This window comes from Anomaloglossus baeobatrachus, chromosome 9 (assembly GCF_048569485.1).
Source record: "Anomaloglossus baeobatrachus isolate aAnoBae1 chromosome 9, aAnoBae1.hap1, whole genome shotgun sequence".
Classification (NCBI taxonomy): domain Eukaryota; kingdom Metazoa; phylum Chordata; class Amphibia; order Anura; family Aromobatidae; genus Anomaloglossus; species Anomaloglossus baeobatrachus.
In genome coordinates this window covers 98,819,293-98,845,541 of record NC_134361.1, presented here as the reverse complement: position 1 = coordinate 98,845,541, position 26,249 = coordinate 98,819,293, and the positions used below count along the sequence as shown (strand labels likewise).

The window sequence follows — 26,249 nt, the reverse complement described above, 5'->3', positions numbered from 1 at the left end:
ATTATGCCTAGATTGCAGCTACAGCAGAGATCTAGGGCTTGATTTTTTTTTTAAATGGCCTTCGGCTCTATCTCAAGTTAATCTATAGAAAGATCAATCTGTGCAAGTCTAGATAGGTCTACCAGGGTTTTCTCTGCCACCACTTTGACTGTATGAAGTCATCGGGTTTCTGGTCTTTCTTTTCTTTTTGCCTTGTTCTTTCTATTCTTGGACTATTATCTCCTTTACCCATTATTGCTCTCTTTGTATGATGTGTCCAAAGTAAGCAAGTCTTAGCATGTTGATCCTTACTGCGAATGGTGTGTGGGTTGATTTGCTCCAAAATTGATTTGTCCACTCTTTTGGTTGAAACTTTAGTTGCGGCTCTTTAACACTAGAAGTCCCAGAAATTTCGAGCTCCCCCTGAAGTCCCGAAAGAGGGTCAAATGACATGCAATAAACTGAATAGAACTAAATAGAAACTAAATGGCTAAACTCAATGGAAAACAACAACCTCCTGTGGTGCAACAGTAATGGCCTTAAATACAGAACAAAAGACGGTGATTATAGGATGTTAGCAAAAATCCTTCAGGTCATTCGACCCGTCTCTGGGTTCCAAAAGGTAGAAATGTTAAATGACCCCTCTCTGGGACTTCTAGTGTTAATCTTTAGATTAACCTTCCTAGTCTTGTCCCTCAGTTGTTTGCTTTCTAAATCTAGACATATATTTTGGCAATACAGTCCTTTGTCTGCTCAAGTGACTCTCTTTAGTCATTTATTGATGTTGTCTGCTTCCTGCTTGTTACCTTTGACATGCGTCTTTGACATGATCTTTAGACACACTTTTTTTTTTATTTAAATGGCTGCAGGGGTTTCTTTTGCCTTATTTTTATTGTCTTACTAGAGTAATAATACTTTTTATATACAAGTAAAATATATCTTTGTACCGTGTTAGCCAGTAGAGATAAAAAAAATTGTTTAAAAGAACTGAGAGTCCTCAGTGGTTGATACCTTTTAATGGCTAACTGAAAAGATGGTAATAATTGCAAGCTTTCGAGACTACTCAGGTCTCTTCATCAGGCATGGTATAACACAAAATCTGAAGAGTCACATATTTATACACAACAGGACATAGAAAAGTGCAGTAAAAAAACAAACAAAAAAAAAAAAAAAAACAAGTTATATAAAACAGAACTATCACTATGGCAGGCGGGCAAACTGTTGTGGCCATAAATTTTGCTGCAGTTCAGTGTGAAAGTTTTATTGTCCTTTGATAAGGGTCTGGTCCAGGGCTGTGACACGCTCGGATGGTCAGAGGAGCACATCTCTTAATTGATGTAAATTACATCAATTAAGAGATGTGCTCCTCTGACCATCCGAGCGTGTCACAGCCCTGGACCAGACCCTTATCAAAGGACAATAAAACTTTCACACTGAACTGCAGCAAAATTTATGGCCACAACAGTTTGCCCGCCTGCCATAGTGATAGTTCTGTTTTATATAACTTGTTTTTTTTTGTTTTTTTTTTTTTTTTTTTTTTTTACTGCACTTTTCTATGTCCTGTTGTGTATAAATATGTGACTCTTCAGATTTTGTGTTATACCATGCCTGATGAAGAGACCTGAGTAGTCTCGAAAGCTTGCAATTATTACCATCTTTTCAGTTAGCCGTTAAAAGGTATCAACCACTGAGGACTCTCAGTTCTTTTAAACAATTTTTTTTACTTTTTATATGTGACCTTAGTTCTTCAGGCTTTCTTTCTTAAATGTCCAGTGATGTAAATCAGTTATGTAGATCGGTCCAAAAAACTTCAGGTATGTTGGTCAAATCAAAGTTGGAAATAGCTTGTTATTTAGTCCATTTGTCTGGGTTTCACTCTAATCTTTGATGTCAAATGCTTATGATCTGCTCCTGGCTGTGTTTTTACAACCTCCATCTCTGGCAAACACATATGTAGTTAATCTGATTCTTATAGGCCCTTTTCGATGATGTCCATGTGTAGAGCCTCTGTTTGTGATTTTGGAAGAATGTGTTCATGATGCACAATTGATTTGTTATACAAAAGTCAATGCCAGTCCTCCAGCCTCATGTTGTTCACCAAGTCCAAAGTTTCCAACAACAGTTGTCTTGGCCTATTTTGTCATTCAACTCTCACATGATAACGAGTAAGTCTTGTTTTGGCATTTTCTCTATTCCTTCTTGAACTTGATTGTAGAATAATTCAATGTCCTCCTCCTCGGTATCTGTTGTTGGAGAGTAGCTATGTATGACTGTGACATGGATTGGTGCCCTTGTAGTTGTATCGAAATGATTCTAGCACTGACTTCATTATACTTTAGGACAGTATCGCCCAATTTTCAGTTGAGACTAAAAGTGACACTGTCGTATTTGCGTATTGTTACCAGAATAGTAGATCCAATGTTCATTTGACTGGAAATGTCTGGATTAAGTCAATATTAGTTCGCTAATTCTGACTAAGTTAAATCCTGTTCTGTCCACTTCTGTTTTGACAATGTCAATTTTGCATTGGTTCTTGCTTTGTACGATCCAAGTTCCGACACTGATGATATTTCTACAGCTTTGGATCTTCCCTTTTGACCAAACGATAAGAGCACCAGACAACCTCATGGCTTTGATCAAGGCAAATCACAAGTATTGATCATTCTAAGAATGAACACCAGCTCTTAACCAATAGCTTGTTGAGTACCTTCTAACCTAGGGGGTGCATCTTCTAGCACTATATCGAATTAATTTAGTTTAATTTTCTATCACGTTTTCTTGACATCATATAGAAGTAGATTGTCAAGCCTTTCTGCTAAAGAGTGATGGGGCACCCATGAAGGAGCCACAGTGAATCAGGATTGTATGTTGTTAATACAGTCCGCCTCATCACAAAACGTCCTGCTGCTGATGCTGTGCAGTATGCTTAGTCTGGCACTTCTGTTGAACCTATCCTCCAGGGGTGTCCCTGCTGGTAAAATATAATGCCAATGGTATAGCTTTCAACATCACGGATGCGCAAACCTCACCGATGCAACAAATTGGTACTGCCATAAATTGTGCTAGGGCGTATTATAATGCTGAAAGTCTTTCAATTCAACAGGAGATATCACGGGTTAAAGTAAGAGTTGCCTGGAGGTTTCCCTTGTGACTCTCACTTTAACCTGTGATACCCCAGGCTTAGTTGAGACATCAGCTGCCATTCTGCTGAGACCTCAGCTTAAAAAAGAGCCCTAAATTGTGGCTGTAGCTGCAAACTATAATGAGATACAGTCTGTTAAATTGCCTCCTCACACACACTTTTTACTTCAGCCAGTGTGAAGGGGGAACTATTAGGCTGTAATACAGATATAGTAAGTGTAGACATAGGCACCAAGTTGGCATTAATACTTATTAATGAGGAATTAATACTTGGGGGCATTATGGGCACAATATTTGCCTTACCCTAGATTCTGGTAACCTGCAGGGCGATACTGACGCCCACTATACACTTGGCAGCTGGTATTTTTATCTGAAACATGTGGTCCGACAGTGTAAAAATGGATATACTGTAATAACCTTAACAATAAGCTTACCTTTAAAATGCAAAATTTGTCTCGCAGTGAAGTTATTCTTTGCTAATTATGTATTTCCTATACAGCTCTGTGGTCTGTCCAGACTTCAAAGCATAACAAAAGTAACATATAAAAAGACAAAAAATCATACTAATCTCACTGCTCATCTCTCAAGCTGCCCCCATTGCTCCCTCTCCACTGTCCAGTTCTCCACGTCTCTGTCGTGCCACATTTCCAGGCCTGTGTTTACTCTAGGTGGGGCCTTCCACCTGTAGGTAGGTGCCAGTGGTCACTGTGAATGTGTAGTGATCTATGGGGCCTGCTCATGACTGAAAGAACAGGTCTAAAGAAAACACCAGGCCGGGAATTCTACCTTCAGGCCCTCTTCAGAGTCAGAGGTCATGGCTTAGAGGGAACACCAGAGATGTGGCCAACTGAACAGAGAGCAAGTGGCAGCAGAGAAGGCCAGAAAGGTGAGCGGTGAGGTATGTTTTTTAATTTTTAACCTTTTGCTTGCGCTTATACGCTTCATCAAGATGGCAGCTGCAATTGGCTGCCATTTCGCTAAATTCACACAGAGCACATTACAAAAAAATATGAATGCTCCAAAATGTAGATTTTTGTAAAATTTGATTAGAATTCAATTCCACTAATAATGTTGCAAATCTTTACTAAGGACTCATAATATCGAGCAAGGAGATCCTGTTTAGCTGCAATGATGAGCGACTGAAAGGAGCACCAAACCTATAAAGAAAGAACTGCTACTATAATTTACAAGTATAGATGTAAGTATGTCAGGATGTTCTCAAAACTCTTCATGTGTGACATATAGCAGTAATTATTTGGGATAGGTTTACCATCAAGCATATAGGATTTACATTTTTAATAGTATATGACTAGATTGAGAACATTTATAGCATATTAATTATAGATGTAAAAAAAGACAAGGTGAACTATTTCTAAAACATACATATCTGTTTAGATTGAACCTTTAGAGGGGTTGTCCGTGACAATATTTTTCTTTTTACTATGGACCAAAGAACTAACAGACAGGTAGTTGCTAACTACCTAGAACGTCTACCTGGTGCCACCTCAGAGAAGGCAAGGACCACTCCAGCTGGCAGTTCTGCTGCTTCACTGTCATGACTGTGTCACGTGTGAAAGACAGTCATGTGATTTCTGGCCATAGAAGGTCACTGCAGTTGGCAGCACAGAATGCTCCCTGACTTTCCATTGTTCCTCCTATCAGTATTCATTGGTATACGTAGCTTTCCTGCTGGATTCATCTCTCTCAATATGGGACCCAGCAAGAGCTCGACTTGTACCCAGCTGTTGATTATCAGGATTCCCTTGGTGTTTAAATACCCCTTCCTTCCTTTGGACATATGCTGGTGATATTTTTCAGTTCCTTCAACCCTAGGTTGCAAGCAGGTGGCTTGTACTCCTTTGTGGTATTGTTGCTGAAAACTCTGTTGAACTCTTACCTGAGTCATCCAATGATAAGTAGTTCATGCTTTTCCCTCTGTGTCTTCTATAGTTATTTAGTGGGGTTGACAAAGAGTTCATCCCATCTGTTCCCTATTTAGGGCACAGCACTAGGGATACCTAGGTTTAGGTATCCGGCTTGCCACATAGGTGCGAAACGAAACCTATCTACGGTGGTGAAGGACCCCATGAACCAGTCAGGGGTCATCATCTTCCCTTTTGCTTGGTACTTCCCCGCACCTAGCGTGACATTCACATAAACAGAGCAGCTCTTCCTCTTCCGCTCTTCTCTGTCGCTGGGACATCACTGACAATGTTATACTGATTGACAGTTGACTCCTGCAGTTCAGCCGCGAGCAGCAGGCTGTCAATCAGCATGACATTGACAGTCATGCCCCATCAGCAGAGCAGAGAGAAGAGAAGCAGCTGTCCTGTCAACTTGACATCAGCGGAGGCCATAGAATCACTGACAGGAGTGGTCTGTGGCTGCAAAGATCTGTGGCTAGCAACTCCTTGCCTGTTAGTACTTAGGCCCACAGTAAAAAAAAATAAATAAAATGGTCCCTGACAACCCCTTTAAAATATGTCCTTCAAGAAACATTACATTCTCTTACATAAAACAATGATTCATTTTCTTCGCTATCCCACATGCTGCTTAAAGAATCAAAAATTCCCTGGACGTAACAGAAAAACAAGCCCATATGGCTATTGCTGCAATGTTTTCCAGTAACTTACCATTTGCCCAGACTGTATTAAAGAAGGAAACTGTATTCAGACAACAGGCACGCAAATAAAATCAACATTCCCTGCTGTCCACCTACTGATTGGCACTGCAATGATATATTGCTATGGCTATGCTCATTTCTACTAAGCTTTAACACAAAAACAAGAATTATGTAGCCTGTTCTATAATTATAGATTGCAGATCAATCACGTCACGCAAAAAGCAGATTGGGGAAATATCCTGTTGCTTATAAAGCAGCAACACATTCTACTATGGCCGGTACTCTCATTGTCCACAATCACAATCCAACATTTTCGGTAAATTTCATGGGAAGCCAACCTTTTTGCTTTAGGAATATAGAAATAGATGATTAAGTAAAACAATTTAAGATATAATAAGATTTGAGCCCTGGTTTCCAGCATTGTAGGGCTACAGCGCTATTCACTAAATATGTGAATGTGGTTTTTAGGTTGAATGGATTATTGGTAGAACTAGTATTTTATTGTATATATTACACCTGCTATGATTTTGGCCTAATTTACATAATTAACTTCAGTATTTATTAAATCTAATTACACATAATATTAATAACAGACGTGGATACTTACCCCATATACCAGCTCACCCACCATTCCGTTCCATATCTTAGTTTCTGGGTCGCGCGCTCCATATTTTCCATCTTCCACGATGGAAAGTTTGTATTTTATTCCAACGTGTTTTGCAATCTCACTAGCCAGGTCTACGCAGTATCCTTCATACTTATCATTGCCATCCAGCTGCTCGTAGTTTTTCTTTTTCATGACATATGGATTTTCCTTTAATAAAACAAATTTTAGATCAAGCATATTTAACAGCACATTATTGAAAAGAGGCGCTATTATGTACTTGTTAATGGTCTGCAGATGAAAGGAGATAGAGTCTGACTCTTCCCATCATTAGATAAATCCATACTTGAGTGGAGTGATCTTTGATCCGCATAGATAAAATCTGCAAAGAAATGGGCGCAATCTGTCTATTTTACATTATGGGCTTATTATTTTTATCAAAGTAATGCAGTAATTTACAACATTACCAACCAAAACATGAAAGTCAAAAGAACTGAAATGAATAATTTTCTTGTAAAAGCTAAGACTGCCAGTGTCATTTGCATGAAAGAATGACCTAGATGAGTCTGAATATTGGCTAGTTACCTAACCCTACTGTCTCTTGTTGCATCAATGCACCACTGATCCAACCCAGGTCTTCATTAAAGGCCAGGCAACCAAAGAGTTTGATAGGGACCCAGCAAAAATGACGTTGCCTTGCCGTTGGCTGTTGGGCTCACATAATACTGGCCATTTTTGTGTGCTAAGTATCTCAATTTTTACATTTTTATCATAGCAGTAATGCATGTCTATATTCCCATATTCATTGTTCCATATATCTTAGCACTGTAGTGTGCAACTGTCTCCTTTTTGCTACTGTTTCATGTTCTATTTGCACCTGTTCACATTAGAAAGGTAGGATGTGCCATCAGTCTTCTTCTTAGATTACAGGCAACCAGAGATGACATACCACATCAGCAAGAATCTGCCACAGCTAGGGTGCATCACCTCTACAGGCAAACAGTAGCCTGAAAGATGATGTGCCGACCTCCAGCCATCACTGCTATATGCTGTTTAGTGAAAATATGGAATAATTAATGTTTAACATATTAAAACCCTCTTAGCTACTGTATCCTCAGTCTCCTGTTCCCTGAATGGCCTTCGTTTGCAATGTTAAGGCAGAAACTGTTAGATTAAAGCATGACAATGTTAGCCAATCATTAGCTACATTGGTTGTGTGTTGACCCTAATGATATTACCACTGTCTTGTAGATTCATTATTTGTTACAATAAGCTATAGGTGCTTAGATGCTTTTGTCACTGCTGAGGATTTATTTCAAAGCCATGCCCAGATGAAAGACTGCACTGGTCAGAAACAATATGTGTGTCCATTCATTACCATTGTTATACATTGGAAACTATTTTTTTGCTTCTCTTTGCCACTTATGTTTTTAATCTGAACAATAAATGTAATTTTTTTATGGAATATTACAAGTGCTGGCTTCCACGTGGATTTGTTTCATTAGAGAGGTTGTCCACTACTTTTCTATTGACGGTCTATCCTTAGGATAGATCATCAATGTCTGATTGGCACACGTCACCCCCCGATCAGTTGTTCCTGCTGCCAGCAGCAGCAGGTGGCCAAAAATACTCACTTCTGGAGTTTCCCCCATCAGCTGATAGCAGCCGGGTACTGCAAATCCGCATTCCATTCAAATCAATAGAAGGCCAAAGTGCAGTACCCGGCCGCGGCTACTATTAGAAGACGAGGCAGCTCCGGAACTGTGTATATCCAGTCGCCTGCTGCTGGCACCGAGAACAGCTGATCCGCGGGGGTGCCAGGTGTCGGACCCCGGATGAGCAGACATTGATGACCTATCAAGATGTGCAAAGTTTATTAAGAGGCGTGTACCAATTTCACCAAACTTAATAATTGTAGTCAATGTAAAAGTAGTGGACAACCTCTTTAAGCCACAGATGCTTAGGTATTGTTGGCACAGCTGTCAAAGCTTTTAATGGTAGACTGAACAACAATAATAATGCAAAAGGCAGCTCTCTACTAACAGTTAAGTGTATATATAATTACACTTGGATAGACCCCATTGTAAGTCAATGGTGTCTGTTGGGCTACGTTTCACATATCTAGCAAAACACCCTTAAAAGGGTTATCTACTATACTACTTAGACAACCCTTCTCATTCTCAATGTGCACACCCATGAAAATAAAAGAGCCTATACTCACCTCTGATGCTGACGTGGTTGCAGCAATTTTGGAACTCGCATTCCTGAGGACCATGTGACATTGTTATTATACAAGAGCTTGGCTACCAATCAGCCCCGGCTTCCTTCTCCCTGGCTTCAGACGTTTACGTGATTAACAGGAAGTAAGCACTGCGGCTGTCACTCACTTCCTGTTAATTACTTAACAGTATAAAGGCAGGGAGAAGGAAGCCGGCGCTGATTGGTCTCACGGCTTGTGTGTCATAACAATGTCACGTGGGCCCCAGGAACGTGAGTTCCAACATTTCTGAAACTGTGCTGGCACTGGAGGTGTATAGCCTTTTTTGTTTATGGGGGCTCACATGGGGAATGAGAAGGGTTGTCGAAGTGGACAACCCCTTTAAAACGCTTGAAAATTCCTTTATAGAAGGGTTTTAAAAAGTGAAATGCATAAATAGATTTTGTTATTTTAGAACAGACGACTCCTTTAAGTCATTCTAACTAACGCTAATGTTTTTTAAATGGTCAACACAACATAATCTTACCAAAATTGTTGTAACTACTATTGTTTTATTTTCCACAGATGAGGAGTCATTTGTTGGTTGCTGATCAGGAGTAGGAACAAAACGTTCATATTCATTCCAATGTCCAACCTGCAACACATTGAAATAGTGTAATATTAGAAGAATAACACTGTGTTATCACCACTTAAGCCTCAATACGATGCGCAATATGGAATCACATTGTATGATTAGAGATGAGCGGATCAGGCAGAAATCAAACGTTCCTGCTCTTGGGGATTTTACCTGAAATATTTGATTTGAGGAGAAATGATGTCCCTTATTACTGCACTGGGGCCTTATGAGTCCCCAAAACATAATAAATGTTAGATAAAAAACCCTACTAATACTCACCTTACCACATTCCTCTCCCACCCCTCTGCTCCTCATCATCGCCTAACCTCGCTACACCTAAGATCCCCGATGATCATGTTAAAATCCCCGGGCCTCTCATGCTGGGATGAAACTTCCAACTTTGATGGCGCTCAGGAAGGCTCTGCGTATGTGCACGCAAGATAACAGCAAACGCCGTGGCGTCATGATGCTGTGAAGTTTTGCGCACAAAACCCTCTGGGGCTCTCATCAAAGTAGGAATTCCTGGCTCAGCATGAGAGGGCAGTGAGGACTGGACAGGTGGCCTGGAAAGGGCACAAAGGTGAGCATATGATTTTTTTTATTATCCTTTATCCTTTCACTGTTCAGAACATTGGCAAAAGAAATTTACAAAAAAAAATCAGCATTTTGGCAGATTTGTACTTTTTGTAAGATTTAAGTAGAATTCAATTCCACTTTATTTGCTCATCTCTATATACAGTGAAGGAAATAATTATTTGATCCCTTGCTGATTTTGTAGGTTTGTACACTGACAAAGATATGAACAGTCTATAATTTTAAGAATAGGTTAATTTTAACAGTGAGAGATAGAATATCCAAAATAAAATCCAGGAAATCACATAGTACAAATTATATAAATTGATTTGCTAAGTATTTGATCCCTCTGGCAAACATGACTTAATACTTGGTGGCAAAACTCTTGTTGGCAAGCACAGCAGACAGATGTTTTTTTTTTAAGTTAATGATAAGGTTTGCATATATGACAGGAGGAACTTTGGTCCACTCCTTTTTGCAGATCATCTCTAAATCATTAAGATTTTGAGGCTGTCACTTGGTAACTCGGAGCTTCAGCTCTCTCTATAAGTTTTCTATGGGATTAAGGTCTGGAGACTGTCTAGGCCACTCCATGACCTTAACGTGCTTTTTCTTGAGCCACTCCTTTGTTGCCTTGGCTGTATGTTTTTGGGTCATTGTCATGCTGGAAGACCCAGCCACAACCCATTTTTAATGTCCTGGCGGAGGGAAGGAGGTTGTTACTCAGGATTTTACGGTACATGGTTCCATCCATTGTCCCATTGATGAGGTGAAGCAATCCTGTGCCCTGAGCAGAGAAACACCCCCAAAACATAATGTTTCCACCTTTATGCTTGACAGTGGGGATGGTATTCTTTGGATCATAGGCAGCATTTCTCTTCCTTCAAACATGGCGAGTTGAGTTAAGGTCAAAGAGCTCAATTTTCTGTCTCATCTGACTGCAGCACCTTCTCCCAATCACTCTCAGAATCATCCAGGTGTTCATTGACAAACTTCAGACAGGCTGCACCTGTGCCTTCTTGAGAAGTGGGACTCAGCGGGCACTGCAGGATTTTAATCCATTACGGCATAATGTGATACCAATGGTTTTCTTGGTGACAGTGGTCCCAGCTGCCTTGAGATCATTAACAAGTTCCCCCGTGTAGTTTTAGACTGATCTGTCACTTTCCTCATGATGTTGGATACCCCACGAGGTGAGATTTTGCATGGTGCCCAAGATTGATGTCAATTGACACTCATTTTTTATTTCTTCCATTTTCTTACTATTGCACCTACAGTTGTCTCCTTCTCACCCAGGGTCTTACTTATGGTTTTGTAGCCCATTCCAGCCTTGTGCAGGTCTATCATCTTGTCACTAACATCCTTAGAAAGCTCTTTGGTCTTTACCATGTTGTAGAGGTTAGACTTTGACTGATTAATTGAGTGTGTGGACAGGAGTCTTTTATTCAGGTAACGAGTTGATTAGGAGCATCTAAGTGGTTTGTAGGAGCCAGAACTCTTAATGGTTGGTAGGGATCAAATACTTATTTCTCTCTGCAAAATGTAAATAAATGTATATAATTTATACTATGTGATTTTCTGGATTTTATTTTGGATATTCGATCTCTAACTGTTAAAATTAACCTACCCTTAAAATTATAAACTCTTCATGTCTTTGTCAGTGGGCAAACCTATAAAATCAGCAAGAGATCAAATAATTATTTCCTTCACTGTAGGTTGCTTAGTTTTAAGTGATATTCTATGTAGAGTTTACTACAGAAAATGGGATATTATGGAACATATTTTATTTAGACTTCTAAAAATACGCTGAGAATACCACCATGTTGTAATACAGTGGTATACATTGCTCTAATAAAACGCATTAACCTTGGGGATCTGTATGATACAGATCCAGAAGTGTTCATGAACCCTTTATTGTTCTGAGATTAAAAATAATCAGTAGAAGGGGGGTAAGTATTACAACCCTTTATACGGACACACAACACCATGTCCTAGATGTTATTTGCTGACCCATTGTACTTTTGTTTTGCTGGCTAGTAAAAAAAATATGGAGTGCTGCGTGTTAAATATTACATTTAATGACACATTTCAACATCATTACACAATATATACTGCAGTGTTGGTTGCCGCTGGTATCTTTTCACTGTCCTGCTGATGTGAAAACTGGTTTTCTGAGTTCCTCTCACTTATACTTTGGATACACTGTTCTATGATGAGCATGTGGGAATATTGATTGTTATACACATTGCTATGCTATCTTTGGATGACAGGACCCCAAGGCCAAAAGCAAACACTTATTCCAGCACAAGCCTAAAATGTATCATGTGAAGATAAAACAAATATTTGGATTATTTATCTAACAAAGATATAACAAATAATGATACAAAAATATGAAAAAATGAACTGGTATGCAATCTCCTTCTTTATCACGACAAGCCATTAATTAGAGTGAGGAATATCATCACCAAATTGCCCATCTTCTTGTGGGTGCAACGTCCAAAGTAGTGGTCCATTTTATTGCCAAGATGATTGGCAATTTTTTATTTATACTTTAGCCAAAATGGATGTATTGGGCCATTTTTCTCTTTCTGACAACTCCATCCTTGAGCAGTGTTTCCAGAGATAAGAGATAAGGTGAGAAACAGGAATAATGATCTTGTAGTCCGACTGCAAACTGATTCCAAGTATGCTGCATGTGTAGATGGAAAGAATAATGCTACAGACAGACGTGTTCACCAAAATCTCCTACTCCCACAATATCAGGCAGAGCAAATGTGTTTAGGAATATGGAAAGGTGCTGAGCTGTCACGGGGGTGAATGACAGGACTGGGACAACTAAGATGACCCTCAGACTGTGTACCCTGCACTGTCCCTCTGCTCAGAGGTACGCTAGATGGTAGTAAGGTCTGAGTCACCAGCATGTCCCTGATTTCTGTTCTAGCCCAGATGTAATTCCCCTCCCCCACCTCCACCGGAGGGGTGAGCCTACACTGTACACACAAACCCCACAACCACACACGAAGGGGAAAACGAAAACTTGTGCACTCGGCAATCACACACAAAGGAGCCACTAAAAGTGCACAAGGGGAAACAACATAAAAGGGGGGAAATAGACTACTACTGGGAAACTTTCATACCGTACAGCCAGCACACCACAAACTGCTGCAGCCTACACCAATGCTGCAGCCAACAAAGCAAAACAGAGAGAGGGTTTCTCCAGCTCCTATCTCCTCCTGGCCAAGTTTCCAAATGAATGAAAATAACCGGCACCCTCTGCTGGAAGTAGAGGGAATATATAGGAACAGGAAGTGGTCTAAACCGGAAACACCTGACCAGGAGTCAGAAGCTGCTGAAAGGTAAACTGATATTAACCCTCTCCTCCCCAAAAGAAATGAAATTAATTTAATCAGCAGAGTCTCACAAGGTAAAGTGAGACTCTGACTCAGAAGCGGTCACTCCACAACTGAGAGAAGACCATGACATGAGCTCAGCTTCATTGAAAGTCAAAAGCCCTTTTTCAAAATCAAATAAAATGTCTCACATTACTGTGACTATTAAATTTACAACTAGAATTTAACTCTTAACCTTATATATAAAATGTCTAAGTCTGAACCTTTTTCTCTTGTTGGGCACCTACGCAAGAGAACAGGGGTCATCAACGTGTGGCTCGGAAGCCACATGTGGCTCGCGGGCCTGTGATGAGTGGCTCACAGCTGTCTTCACCAAGTAAAGCAAACACCTATAAACAGCAGGTTTTAAGATGGTAACTTTTGTGAGTAGCACCACATAGAAAAGCAGATCTGAATGGGGTAAGGTAAGATCCCCTAGCTTTAGCGACTTAGCAAAGTGTTTATTTCAGATTTCTTGTGAAAAAATTTTGATGAATCAAGGCAAGTGTTCAGCCGTACATTCATATCAAAGCTCCCCCTATAGCAGGTTGCAGGGGCATAACTATGGGGTTGCAATCACACCTGGGCCCTGGAGCCTAGGAAGCCCAAAAAGTCACTTTGGCCTTTTTTTAAAAAAAAAAAAAACAATGCCATTGAAGACTTGCAATAATTGGTGACCTTGTTGGAGCTTTTGTATTGGGGCCCATGAGCTTCAAGTTACATCACTGGTAGGTGAGGTCAACTATAGACTGTGCCGCCTATCCGTTAATCTGGCTCTTTATTGTCTTTTTTCCTTATATTTCCAATCCAATTATATTTCCAATCTTATCCAAGATCTTGTTATTATTTTCATAGTTACGCTACATAATGACTATGGCTGCTAATTGTAAAATTATTATTTCAAGTAAAAATCATTATTTCTAACCTCGTCTGGACTATATTCTCTATTCATTATGCAACTCATTTGATAAAAAAAAGTATAATTTCTCAAGGAAAATTTCTCATGACCCCAAACTTTTGCACTGTAGTGTTTGTAAAAATATATATATATATATATATATATATATACATATATATATACACACACAGACATACATATATATATAATATATATATATATATATATATATATATAAAAAAGAAAATCACAAGTGTAGTTTCTATGACAGTGTATTCTATTACATTATACATATAATCAATCGCTTCACTGTAATATATTAGAAGTCACCTAGCAAAAAAATATTTTTTTTTCCGTTTCGGAGAGCTTGTGTGTCTTATGGGTAAAGACAGGTGATCCTGTGAGCGCATCTATACAGAAATATTCTATGCTTATCATACAATACTTTGCTGCTTCATTGCACCCTGTGTAAAATAACAGTTTGCAGAGCTTGCTGTTCAGTTTTGTTCTTTTGCAGTCACAAATACAATATTTTTCAAGTTTTTCTCCCTCTGAACAGAATTTTCTATGAATCATGCTGACAATTTAAAAAGCTGCTGAATCTAAATCACTACATTTATAATTAGCATGTGTCTAAAATCTAGTTCTCATTACCGCAATGATGAATATGTCATGTAATTTAATTAACTAACGACGAGATAATGAAATACGTGGTTTGTATTATTTCATATTGTAGTCATCCAAAAGTGTATCTACAGTTTGGTCAAACCTTTGGCATAGCATAAAGGCTGCACAAACATTCTTGGTAAGCCATACAATGTTGAAAAGATTAAACTAAAACAAATCCTCAAAACCTCACTAATGGGTTATTCTCAAGTTATTAAATTGATATAGCTAGATAGACAGCATAAAAATAAGCAAGATCTAGATTGACTTAATTTTTCTATCTGCTATCATTTATCTGCTCTGACAGCTTTAGTCTTACATAGTGTACAGCTTTTTGCCAAGGAGAAATGTGTCGCCCTGGGCAAGCCAGGGGACACAGGTCATCACACCACCACACCCTACATCCCAGTTAGGAACATCACAGCTAACCAAAAATCCTTGTTGCCTTCCTTCAGAGGCTGATGATTCACACCAGGGGGTGGGCCAGGTGGTTGGCTCCGCCCACCGAGGAATTCACAGCTCTGGAGGCGGGAGAAACCAGGCAGATTAGCCCAGGCAGGGCTTGAGTGAGGAGTGCAGTTTAGGAGGAGGAAGTGAAAGGAGTAGACAAGAAGTGAAAGTAGAAGTAGAAGTGGAAGTGGTAAAGGAGAAAAGCAAGAGTGGTGACAGAAAGAAAGCCTGAAGTAGTCCAGCTGTGTGCAGGACAGGTCAGCAAGGTCAGCAACGGCGGTGACTGTCTGGAGGGGGACCGTGTGGAAGTTCCTGGAAGGACCGTGGACGGGTAGTGGCCTGGCGGTCTGGAGCAGTGTACCGAAGGACAGTCAGCACCAGGGCAGGGGCCTCTCGGACCCCGGCAAGGCTAGGAGTCGCCATAATTTGCCAAATCCGTCAGTGAAGGGGACGTAGATCCCCCAACAACCATGTCCCGATTGAAGGCAACAGCCCAACCAGTGTAGGAGAGACACCGCCACCGCCAGGGCACCAGTCTCTCAGGGCCAGCCCCTGCGGGCAAAGAGTAGAGCTCCTCCGGCCCAGCTTGAAGACGGGGAGCGGGTTACCGGTGGGAACCCATCGCAACCAACAAGTCAACAAAGGTGCAAGGAAGAGGGACATCACCGTCACCTTCTGGGAGAGCAAGTGCAGCCGTCCGTGGGACCGTCTTACCAGCCGTTTGGTTTACCGTAAAAACTGTGTCAACGTCTCAGGCTGAGTGAGTACCACAGTGCCGCAATGCACAGCGCTGCCCCCGCGTCCCCGCGCCCACCAGGCCCTGCACCTCATATCTCATCACCGGGCCCCGGGATCACCAACCCCTACCCACGGAGGGGCAACACAACACCTGGCTGCTCCGCATCACCATCCCCGGGATCCCCATATTGAGCAGCGGTGGTGAAATCACCACAACCGTGGGTGGCGTCACGGACAATAAACTATTCCCACACCCAACAACCCCCTTTCACTCACGGGCGAGGAGTGCCGCTCGAGAACCCCCGGGATCCGGCCCACAGCTCGAGCCACCACTGAGCAGCAGCCGCCGGACCCGAGCAGAAGGGGTGAGCGTAGTGTGCCGACACCCTCCTCCCCGCCCGCGACAACTTGGCGTCACGAACAGGATCTTACCGCTCTGCCGTTTGGTAGAGGTGCGCCTTGTTACCGCCGGAGGTATCCGGCTGAAAAACTTCAGAAGCTGCCATCTTTGGCGCGAAAAGTTCCCGCTCGAGCGTCTTCTCGAGTAGCAGAGGCGCTAAGGCCAAAACCCCGCCCCGAGAGAGGAGGGGCCGGAAAGAGCTAAGGGGGACGACGCGATGGCGGCTGGCTGCATGTAGCTGCAGCTATAAAAGCAGGGACGCCAGGACTCTGCAGCGATATTGGGTTCCTGGAAGACCTCGTTATCAAGATGCAAAACCCTGCTCACAACGAGGAAGCCCCCGCGCCTGGCACGGCGACGTGGTTGAGGGACCGGACTGTCCCGCTGAGTAATCGTCTGCAGGCCCATATGCAACTCCTCCTGGAGGAGTGGGAGACCGACATGGCGGATGTGGTGGCTGCTATGTGGAGACGCGAGGCAGAAGAGGATTTGGAGGAGCGGGTAAGCGACCCACGCCCCTGTATTCCTAAGGGATCGGCCGTTGGAGCTGAGGGGCCCGGCCGGCTTCCGCTCACCCTACCTCTCTCCCTGCTACCCGTAATAGCTGCTGCCGCCCCACCATTAGGCCCGCTACCTACCCAACCGGTAGCAATACCCTGCCCAGCCGCTCCGGCGGACCAGCCGGCTGCAGACGTCCGGGACGTCCCTGAAGTATACCAGGGGGAACCGCTGGAACCGCGGCCCCTTGGCAGCATGGTGCCAGAAGTTCCAGTGGAGACTGTGCCAGACCCTGAGCCCGAGACCGTGGCCTGGATGAAGGCCCGGGTGATGCAATTCCACCAGCGTCAGCAGGATCAGATTTTCCGGATGATGGAGCAGTGGACCAACGAGGTGGAGGAGCTGCTTACAATTGCCCCGAGGTACGGAGGGGGAATGGATGTAGCAGAGTCGACTGGTGACCCACGTCCCTATGTCCTACCAGGACAGGCCTCTGCGGCTGAGGGGCCCGGCCTAGTCTCGGCCTATGCATCACCCTTGCCGTTACTTATGGGGCGCCTTAATGTAAGCTCGCCTAATCTGCTGCTCCGTGCTACCGCAGAAGGGGCTGAAGTGCTGGATGTTGGAGGCCAGGAGGCTGCGACAGCTGGCGGCAACCCGCCTGACGCAGAAACACGAGATGACGACTCTGGCCCTAGTCCCTGGTCTGCTGCTGAGTTTGAAGAGGAAAGTGAGCGTTCCCGCTATGTAGGAGACCCCGTGGTTGTCCATACCCCGCGTGCCGGTGGAAATGGGTACCGGGTGCCCCTGTCACCGCAGGCATGTCAGTGCATGTTTGATGTGCCGGTGGCAGAGGACGGGTCCGCCTCAGCAGAAAAGTACGAGTAGGGCGGTGGATGCCCGCTGCAGCAGTCCCCGTTGGGACCACCATTTTGTTTGAAAGTCTGTTTGAAAGTCCTACTAATGATGAAAATGATACCGAGTACCTCATCTGATTATCTGTGTGATTTGCAACCGGCTGGAGCCGACACCGTTGTCCCCGTGGGGACCGTTTAAAAAGTTGTTTGCATGGAGGACTATCCATGGACAAGCCCGTGAACTTGCAGGGCAACCACAAACGTTAAGTGGCTTGTAAATAAGTTGTTTGCCGTTACCGTTTTCCGCAATGCCGCCTCCGGAGAGGCAGGTTGGAGGGAGGGCCCTCAGCAGAGCAGGCTGGGGCCCAGCCACCAAAGGAACCGGTGGCTACCCTCTGGAGGGGAAGGACAGATCCCGCTCGGGTACCGTGTGCTGGACTGTGGGTCAAGGGGTGCTGCCTGGGCTTTAGGGGCAGCATCAGGGCCAGGTTGCTTGGGTGGGAGAGAGCGGAAACTGTAACCGTAAACCGTTTGCAACGTTTAAGAAATGTGCCTCCCGTTATGGGAAGATTCATTAAAAATGTAAATATGTTATTTTACCATGTTATCTTTTACAGAAAAATAAAACCGGTGTTGGACGGCAGCCCGCGGACGGTCTGCATTTTGCTAAGGGGGAATGTGTCGCCCTGGGCAAGCCAGGGGACACAGGTCATCACACCACCACACCCTACATCCCAGTTAGGAACACCACAGCTAACCAAAAATCCTTGTTGCCTTCCTTCAGAGGCTGATGATTCACACCAGGGGGTGGGCCAGGCGGTTGGCTCCGCCCACCGAGGAGTTCACAGCTCTGGAGGCGGGAGAAACCAGGCAGATTAGCCCAGGCAGGGCTTGAGTGAGGAGTGCAGTTTAGGAGGAGGAAGTGAAAGGAGTAGACAAGAAGTGAAAGTAGAAGTAGAAGTGGAAGTGGTAAAGGAGAAAAGCAAGAGTGGTGACAGAAAGAAAGCCTGAAGTAGTCCAGCTGTGTGCAGGACAGGTCAGCAAGGTCAGCAACGGCGGTGACTGTCTGGAGGGGGACCGTGTGGAAGTTCCTGGAAGGACCGTGGACGGGTAGTGGCCCGGCGGTCTGGAGCAGTGTACCGAAGGACAGTCAGCACCAGGGCAGGGGCCTCTCGAACCCCGGCAAGGCTAGGAGTCGCCATAATTTGCCAAATCCGTCAGTGAAGGGGACGTAGATCCCCCAACAACCAAGTCCCAATTGAAGGCAACAGCCCAACCAGTGTAGGAGAGACACTGCCACCGCCAGGGCACCAGTCTCTCAGGGCCAGCGCCTGCGGGCAAAGAGTAGAGCTCCTCCGGCCCAGCTTGAAGCCGGGGAGCGGGTTACCGGTGGGAACCCATCGCAACCAACAAGTCAACAAAGGTGCAAGGAAGAGGGACATCATCGTCACCTACTGGGAGAGCAAGTGCAGCCGTCCGTGGGACCGTCTTACCAGCCGTTTGGTTTACCGTAAAAACTGTGTCAACGTCTCAGGCTGAGTGAGTACCACAGTGCCACAAGGCACAGCGCTGCCCCCGCGTCCCCGCACCCACCAGGCCCTGCACCTCACATCTCATCACCGGGCCCCGAGATCACCAACCCCTACCCACGGAGGGGCAACACAATACCTGGCTGCTCCGCATCACCATCCCCGGGATCCCCATATTGAGCAGCGGTGGTGAAATCACCACAACCGTGGGTGGCGTCACGGACAATAAACTATTCCCACACCCAACAACCCCCTTTCACTCACAGGCGAGGAGTGCCGCTCGAGAACCCCCGGGATCCGGCCCACAGCTCGAGCCACCACTGAGCAGCAGCCGCCGGACCCGAGCAGAAGGAGTGAGCATAGTGTGCCGACACCCTCATCCCCGCCCACGACAGAAAAACCACCAGAGCCTGGCTAAGTATTACAAGTAATTACATTCCGGAAACGGAGCTAACAACTAATGTCCCAGTCAACTCTCTCCAGCCCGTTGAAATGGGCATAGCAATTAGCTGCTCACCTCTCCCTCCTCCATGTATAGCAGTTAGCTGCTCACTCTCCCCCGCCTCCATGTCAGCTACTGATCAGGTTACTGTTATAACAGTCCTGTATGGTCACAATCCCCTGGGCCCCCACCATTAGCAGTTTCCAGAGCAGTTTTCCCGAATCAGGTCTCTCACTTTAAAGAGTCATGTGATTGTTCAAAAGACCTATAATCTCTATATCTAAATATTGTGATAACAGTGTACATTTCAGAACAATGACAAACTAGTAATGTGTCACAATAGTAGGAGACCCTGCTTGACCAAAACTTTCACTCAACAATAGGTGCCTACTAGGTATGATACTTCGATTATTCGGCTTTGCAAATATTTTCCGAATACCTCGCCGCTATTCGACTATTCGCGAATATTCGATGCGCAATGTAAGTCTATAGGAAACCCGAATAACAACTATTCGGTACTATTCGGGCTTCCCATAGACTTACATTGCGCATCGAATAGTCGAATAGCGGCGAGGTATTTGGAAAACATTCGCAAAGCCGAATATTTGAGGTATTAGATCATCCGTTACTCCTGCAAGTGCTCCCAAGGTGGTCCATTAGATAGAAATGCTCCAGGTGCTCTACATAAGGCTGCATTCATAAGTTGTGTTCATAGTAAGCTTTTGTACATGAGCTTTTTGAACAATGCTCCTGTGCTGAGATAATCTTATAAATGTGTCTCTGCTATGTTCTGTGTAATGGTCATGTCTCACCATACAGGGACCGTACCACATCTCCTTGGCTAGAGAGGACGCAAAAGAAAGTATACACATTATTCTTTCTTGGAGGTAAAACATTTTTAAAAACAGGCAGGGTAATGTTTTACCTCACAAAAAGAATGATCCTGTGCTGTAATGTATGTCTATTCTTTTTCATCCTTCCCTGCCCAGGAGATATAGTATGATCAGACCATGTCCCTGTATGGTCAGACACGGCCATTACACAGCACATAGCAGGGACACATATATAAGATTATCTCAAAACAGGAACATTATTTTAAAACACATCCAATTGTGGAACTTATTATTCTTCCAAAATCTATTATTTAAAATAAATTTTAAAATTGTTTGTGGGAAAACTCTTTTAAAGCTTTATTGCACAAAAAACAATTCGGTAGATGAGAGATATACTGTGTATATTTATGATGCAATGAAGATCTTATATGACCACTATCATGACCACCTCAGGAACCAAACAAACTCTCTGAACCTGCTTTTCCCCCATTTATTAGCTATTATCACAAAAGAAAAATGTTTACCAACATACATTTCCTCTGAAACAGCATTTGCAGATGAAATTATTTTCCAAAAAAGTCCATTCAAATGGATGACCATCCATGTAAGGCCTGTTTCACACAGAATCACACTCACTTGGAAATCCTGGCTCAACTGCCAGATCTGCAGCCTTAAGGCCTCTTTACACGCTACAATATATCTTACGATGTGTCGGCGGGGTCACGTCGTAAGTGACGCACATCCGGCATCGTAAGGTATATTGTAGTGTGTGACAGCTACGTGATTGAACGGTAATATGTTCATCGCATGCACGTCGTTGAATCCTGAAGAATTGCACGTCGGGTTGTTCAATGTTCCCGAGGCAGCACACATCGCAGTGTGTGACACCCCGGGAACACTGAACAGATCTTACCTGCGTCCCGCGGCTCCAGCCGGCAATGCAGAAGGAAAGAGGTGGGCGGGATATTTACGTCCCGCTCATCTCCGCGCCTCCACTTTTATTGGCCGGCTGCCGCTTGACGTCCATGTGACGCCGAACGTCCCTCCCACTCCAGGAAGTGGACGTTCGCCGCCCACATCGAGGTCGTATGGAAGATAATTACGTCTGACAGGGATTAATCGTTTGTGCGGCACATTGAACAAATTGAACGTGCCGCACATACGATGGAGGCGGTTACGATCGCATACGATATCGTATGCGAAATCGTAACATGTAAAGCAGGCTTTAAGGCCTCTTTCACACATCAGTTTTTTGCCATCAGTCACAATCCTTTTTCTCGACGGATCGACGGATCCGTTGTAGATTGTGGCTAAACTCATGCGACGGATCTGTTTTTCAACGGATCCGACTACCTGGGGGCTAAATAATACATTGGAGCATGCTCAGTTAAAAAAAACAGAATCCGTCGCTGGATTCCATCATTTGACGGATGACGACGGATCCTGCGCCCATAGGCTTCCATTCTATCAAACGACGGATGGCGACGGATCCATCGCTGTCCGTTTTTTTGATGTACACAAAAAACGTTACTTTGGCCATCGTCTCCGTCTGATGGACAAACAATTTTCGATAGATCCGTCGAAACGACGGATGAAACGTGAGGCCATCTGTCGCAATCCGTCACTAATACAAGCCGATGAGAAAAAACGGATCCAGCGGCATCAGTCACCAGATCCGTTTTTTCAAAATTCGACGGATTGTGACTGATGGCAAAAAACTGATGTGTAAAAAGGGCCTTAAACTAACTGTTACTAGACCTAAGAATCGGTTAGCTCAGGTCGCGAGTCCTTTCGGTCAGGCCAGGTTTTCCATTCTGAGCTTTGTCTCTGTTACATGAATGTGTGAAACTGACCTTCTACAAAGATGGGATGGGTATACAACATTCAGATCAGCAGATACCATAGCTTAAAAGATGAGTCCAGAGTAAGGGACTTCCTTTATGAAGAACACAAGGAAATTGTCTCTCTTTATAAGACAACCCCTTTAAATAAACTATTCATAAATGATAAAGAGTCTTACCTTTCGGGGCTTAGTAGCCGTCATCTCATAAACGTCAATAGTGTAGTTAGTTCTTCTTCCATATGTATCAAATTGGACATTTCCAGTCATCCCTTGAACTTGCACCTAAAACAATTTAGAAATATATATGCTAAAACAGCTATATATAGTGAATGTATATATATATGTATGTATGTATGTTACCAAAGATATAGTTTTAGATGTTTTATACATTTTTTTGAATATATAAAGAGTCTATTAAAGCCTAAACCTCCACGTATTTGGACTCTTGGGCTCTGATTTCAAGGTCTATTAGGCTTAACAATATTTTATAATAGCATCCTATATTTGCTTTATGATACATTAATTGTTTATATGATTATATACTACAAGGTGAAGCATAGATAATCAGTCTAGCGTGAAATTAAAGTGACTCCCTGGGCTGCTTGCTTTTGCAGACCGGAATGCAAATCATAACACTGTTGACTTCTCAATGCGTCTTAATACTGTATCCTTCAATATGTCACAACATGGTATATATTTCCACAGAATCCTGTCATATTGCTTGCGAAATACATGACTGTAGCTTAGAAATGTATGCCAAGTGATGAAAAATAACATCTTTCTGCAATATGGATTTTTATACTGGGTACTGTACTCACATGATTTTTTTCTGCAATAAAGCTGTAAGTAATTGTTTCAAATTAAGATATAAAGAGACAATTTAATGTATTTTATTAAATTATTTTATTTCATTTATTAAATTATTTTTTTCTATGTTTTTCATGATGCTTAATTTATTGCTCACTTATAGGAATTATAAAGAAGCTACTACTTCTATGACTTATTAATGCATGCAAAGATGTTTTCCACTACACACTACACATTTAAAGAGCCCTTGTCATAAGGATTTCCCAAACATTTATATGAATATTAAACCCTAGTCGATCACTTCATGACCCAAATCTCTACCGCAGCAGCGAGAAACCGTGTTTCGAAGTTGTAACTGCAAGTGCACTGGGCTGTGACGATGCACTTGCAGCTTCTCTGCTTCATGTTATACTTCTTACTTAGCAGCATCCTCCTTTCACTGATTGACAGGTCAATGACAATGTACCAGAGCGAACAACCTGTCAATCAGCCAGGGCAAGGTACTGCTGAATAGAAAATAGAGCGTGAAACTGAGAAGCTAAATGTGCATCTTCACACCTCACACTACAATTTTTACATCAGGTGAGAATTAAAGAGCTTTATAACATGGCAAAGTACTTCATAGTATTTTATTAAAGGGATTGTCCAATGCAAGGACTACCCCTTCTGATTCCACATGTTTCTCCCAGGTAAAATAATGAAGTCTATACTCACCTCCCGTACTGGCGCCCTTCCAGCAGTGTCTGGGCTTACAGTGCTGGGGATCACGTGGGGTTGTGATTTCACGCGAGCCCTGCTTCAAAGCAGAGCTGGCTTCTGTCTCCCCTCGCCTTTGGACCAAATGAGCAATCAACCAATCAACCGGAAGTGAGCACTGCCGCAATGAGGGAGACAGAAGCCAACAATGATTGGATGCGGAGCTCGTGTGATGTCACAACTCCACATGAGCCCCGACACTGGAGAGAATGGAGGGATAATCCATTTAAATAGGTTTTCCAGAATTGAGTTTTACATACCCACAGAAATATAGAAAATAATAAACCAATATTAACCCCTGTGAAGTCCAATGCTGACACGCCAACAATTGGACAGGAGAAGTGGTACTGTGCAATGTATATATACACAGAATAATACAGATAGCGAGTATTACACCCAGTATACAGGACAGGAGATGTGGTACTGTGCAGTGTATATATAGTCAATATACAGGTACTGAGCATTACACCAAGTATACAGGACAGAAAAGGTGGTACTGTGCAGTGTATATATACAGAATATACAGGTACTGAAAATTACACCCAATATACAGAACAGGAGAAGTAGTACTGTGCACTGTACAGTATATATACAGAATATACAGGTACTGAACATTACACTCAGTATACAAGACAGTAAAAGTGTTGCTGTGCAGTATATACAGAATAACACAGATACTAAAAATTACACCCAGTATACAGGACAGGACAAGTGGCACTGTGTAGTGCATATATACAGAATAATACTGATATTGAGAATTATACCCAATATACAGGATATACAGGACAGAAGAAGTAGTACTGTGCAGTGTATATTTACAAAATATTCAGGTACTGAGCATTACAACCAATATACAGGACAGAAGAATTAGTACTGTGCAGTGTAGATATACAGAATAAGGCCTGAAACACACATCCGTGAAACACGTGCGTGTTTGGTCCGTTTCCGTGTATACTGGAGACACGGCCAAACGTGCACCAATGTTATTGTATGATAAAAGCTCCACGTGCGTTTTTGATGCATGTCCGTTTGTCCGTGTCCGTGATCCGTACCTGTGTGCGTTTTGCACGGCAGCATGTCCGTTTTCTGCACGCAACACGCAGCACGGACCCAATGAAAGTCAATGGGTCTGTGCGCATGTCCGAGTGACACGGACGCATCTCTGTTTGCTCCCTGTACGTTTTGTGCTTTTTTCATGTGATGTCGGTCTTTTTTCTTTTTCTGTTTCGTTCTCTCCCTCAGTCCGTCGGTCGGTCTCTATGTCTGTCGGTCGGTCTCTCTGTCTTATCTGTTCCTCTCGCTGTCTGTCGGTCAGTTCCCCCCCCTCTCTCATACTTACCGTTCCCCGATCTCCGGCGCGGCGCTGCACGGCTGTTACAAAAACTCCGGCGGCTTTTACTATTTTGAAAAAGCCGGACGCTCATTAATCAATCTCGTATTCCCTGCTTTACCCGCCCACCGGCGCCTGTGATTGGTTGCAGTCACACACGCCCACCCCGCTGAGTGACAGCTGTCTCACTGCACCCAATCACAGCAGCCGGTGGGCGTGTCTATACTGTGCAGTAAAATAAATAAATAAATAATTAAAAAACCGGCGTGCGGTCCCCCCCATTTTAATACCAGCCAGATAAAGCCATACGGCTGAAGGCTGGTATTCTCAGGATGGGGAGCCCCACGTTATGGGGAGCCCCCCAGCCTAACAATATCAGTCAGCAGCTGCCCAGAATTGCCGCATACATTATATGCGACAGTTCTGGGACTGTACCCGGCTCTTCCCGATTTGCCCTGGTGCGTTGGCAAATCGGGGTAATAAGGAGTTATTGGCAGCCCATAGCTGCCAATAAGTCCTAGATTAATCATGTCAGGCATCTCCCCGAGATACCTTCCATGATTAATCTGTAAGTGACATTTAAAAAACACACACACACCCGAAAAAATAATTTATTAGAAATAAAAAACCCCTCATTTGTTGCATGGAGCTGACAGGAGCGGCGGTGTATTCTGCAGCTCCTGTCACCTGCATGTAGCAGAGCTGGAAGCGACGCTGGAGGTCCGTGGATTACGCCGGACATGGAGGGCTTTGTCGGGGTTAATAAATTGGTGATGAGGGACTTTGTTAGTGTTTTTTATTTCTAATAAGTTATTTTTTCGGGTGTGTGTGTGTTTTTTAAATGTCACTTACAGATTAATAATGGAAGGTATCTCGGGGAGACGCCTGACATGATTAATCTAGGACTTATTGGAAGCTATGGGCTGCCAATAACTCCTTATTACCCCGATTTGCCAACGCACCAGGGCAAATCGGGAAGAGCCGGGTACAGTCCCAGAACTGTCGCATATAATGTATGCGGCAATTCTGGGCGGCTGCTGACTGATATTGTTAGGCTGG

General features: G+C 43.4%; 1 protein-coding gene across 2 annotated transcripts in view; it reads right to left on the bottom strand.

Moving 5' to 3' along the window:
* GRIA3 (glutamate ionotropic receptor AMPA type subunit 3) overlaps positions 1-26,249 on the bottom strand; it is a 493,575-nt gene that overhangs the window by 65,796 nt on the left and 401,530 nt on the right. For both annotated transcript variants that reach the window (XM_075323906.1, XM_075323907.1), the window contains exons 8-10: positions 22,475-22,579; positions 9,092-9,199; positions 6,351-6,557 (exon numbers count right to left, since the gene is read on the bottom strand). In XM_075323906.1, the coding sequence (XP_075180021.1) occupies positions 6,351-6,557; positions 9,092-9,199; positions 22,475-22,579 (420 nt within the window). The remainder of the gene's footprint in view (positions 1-6,350; positions 6,558-9,091; positions 9,200-22,474; positions 22,580-26,249) is intronic.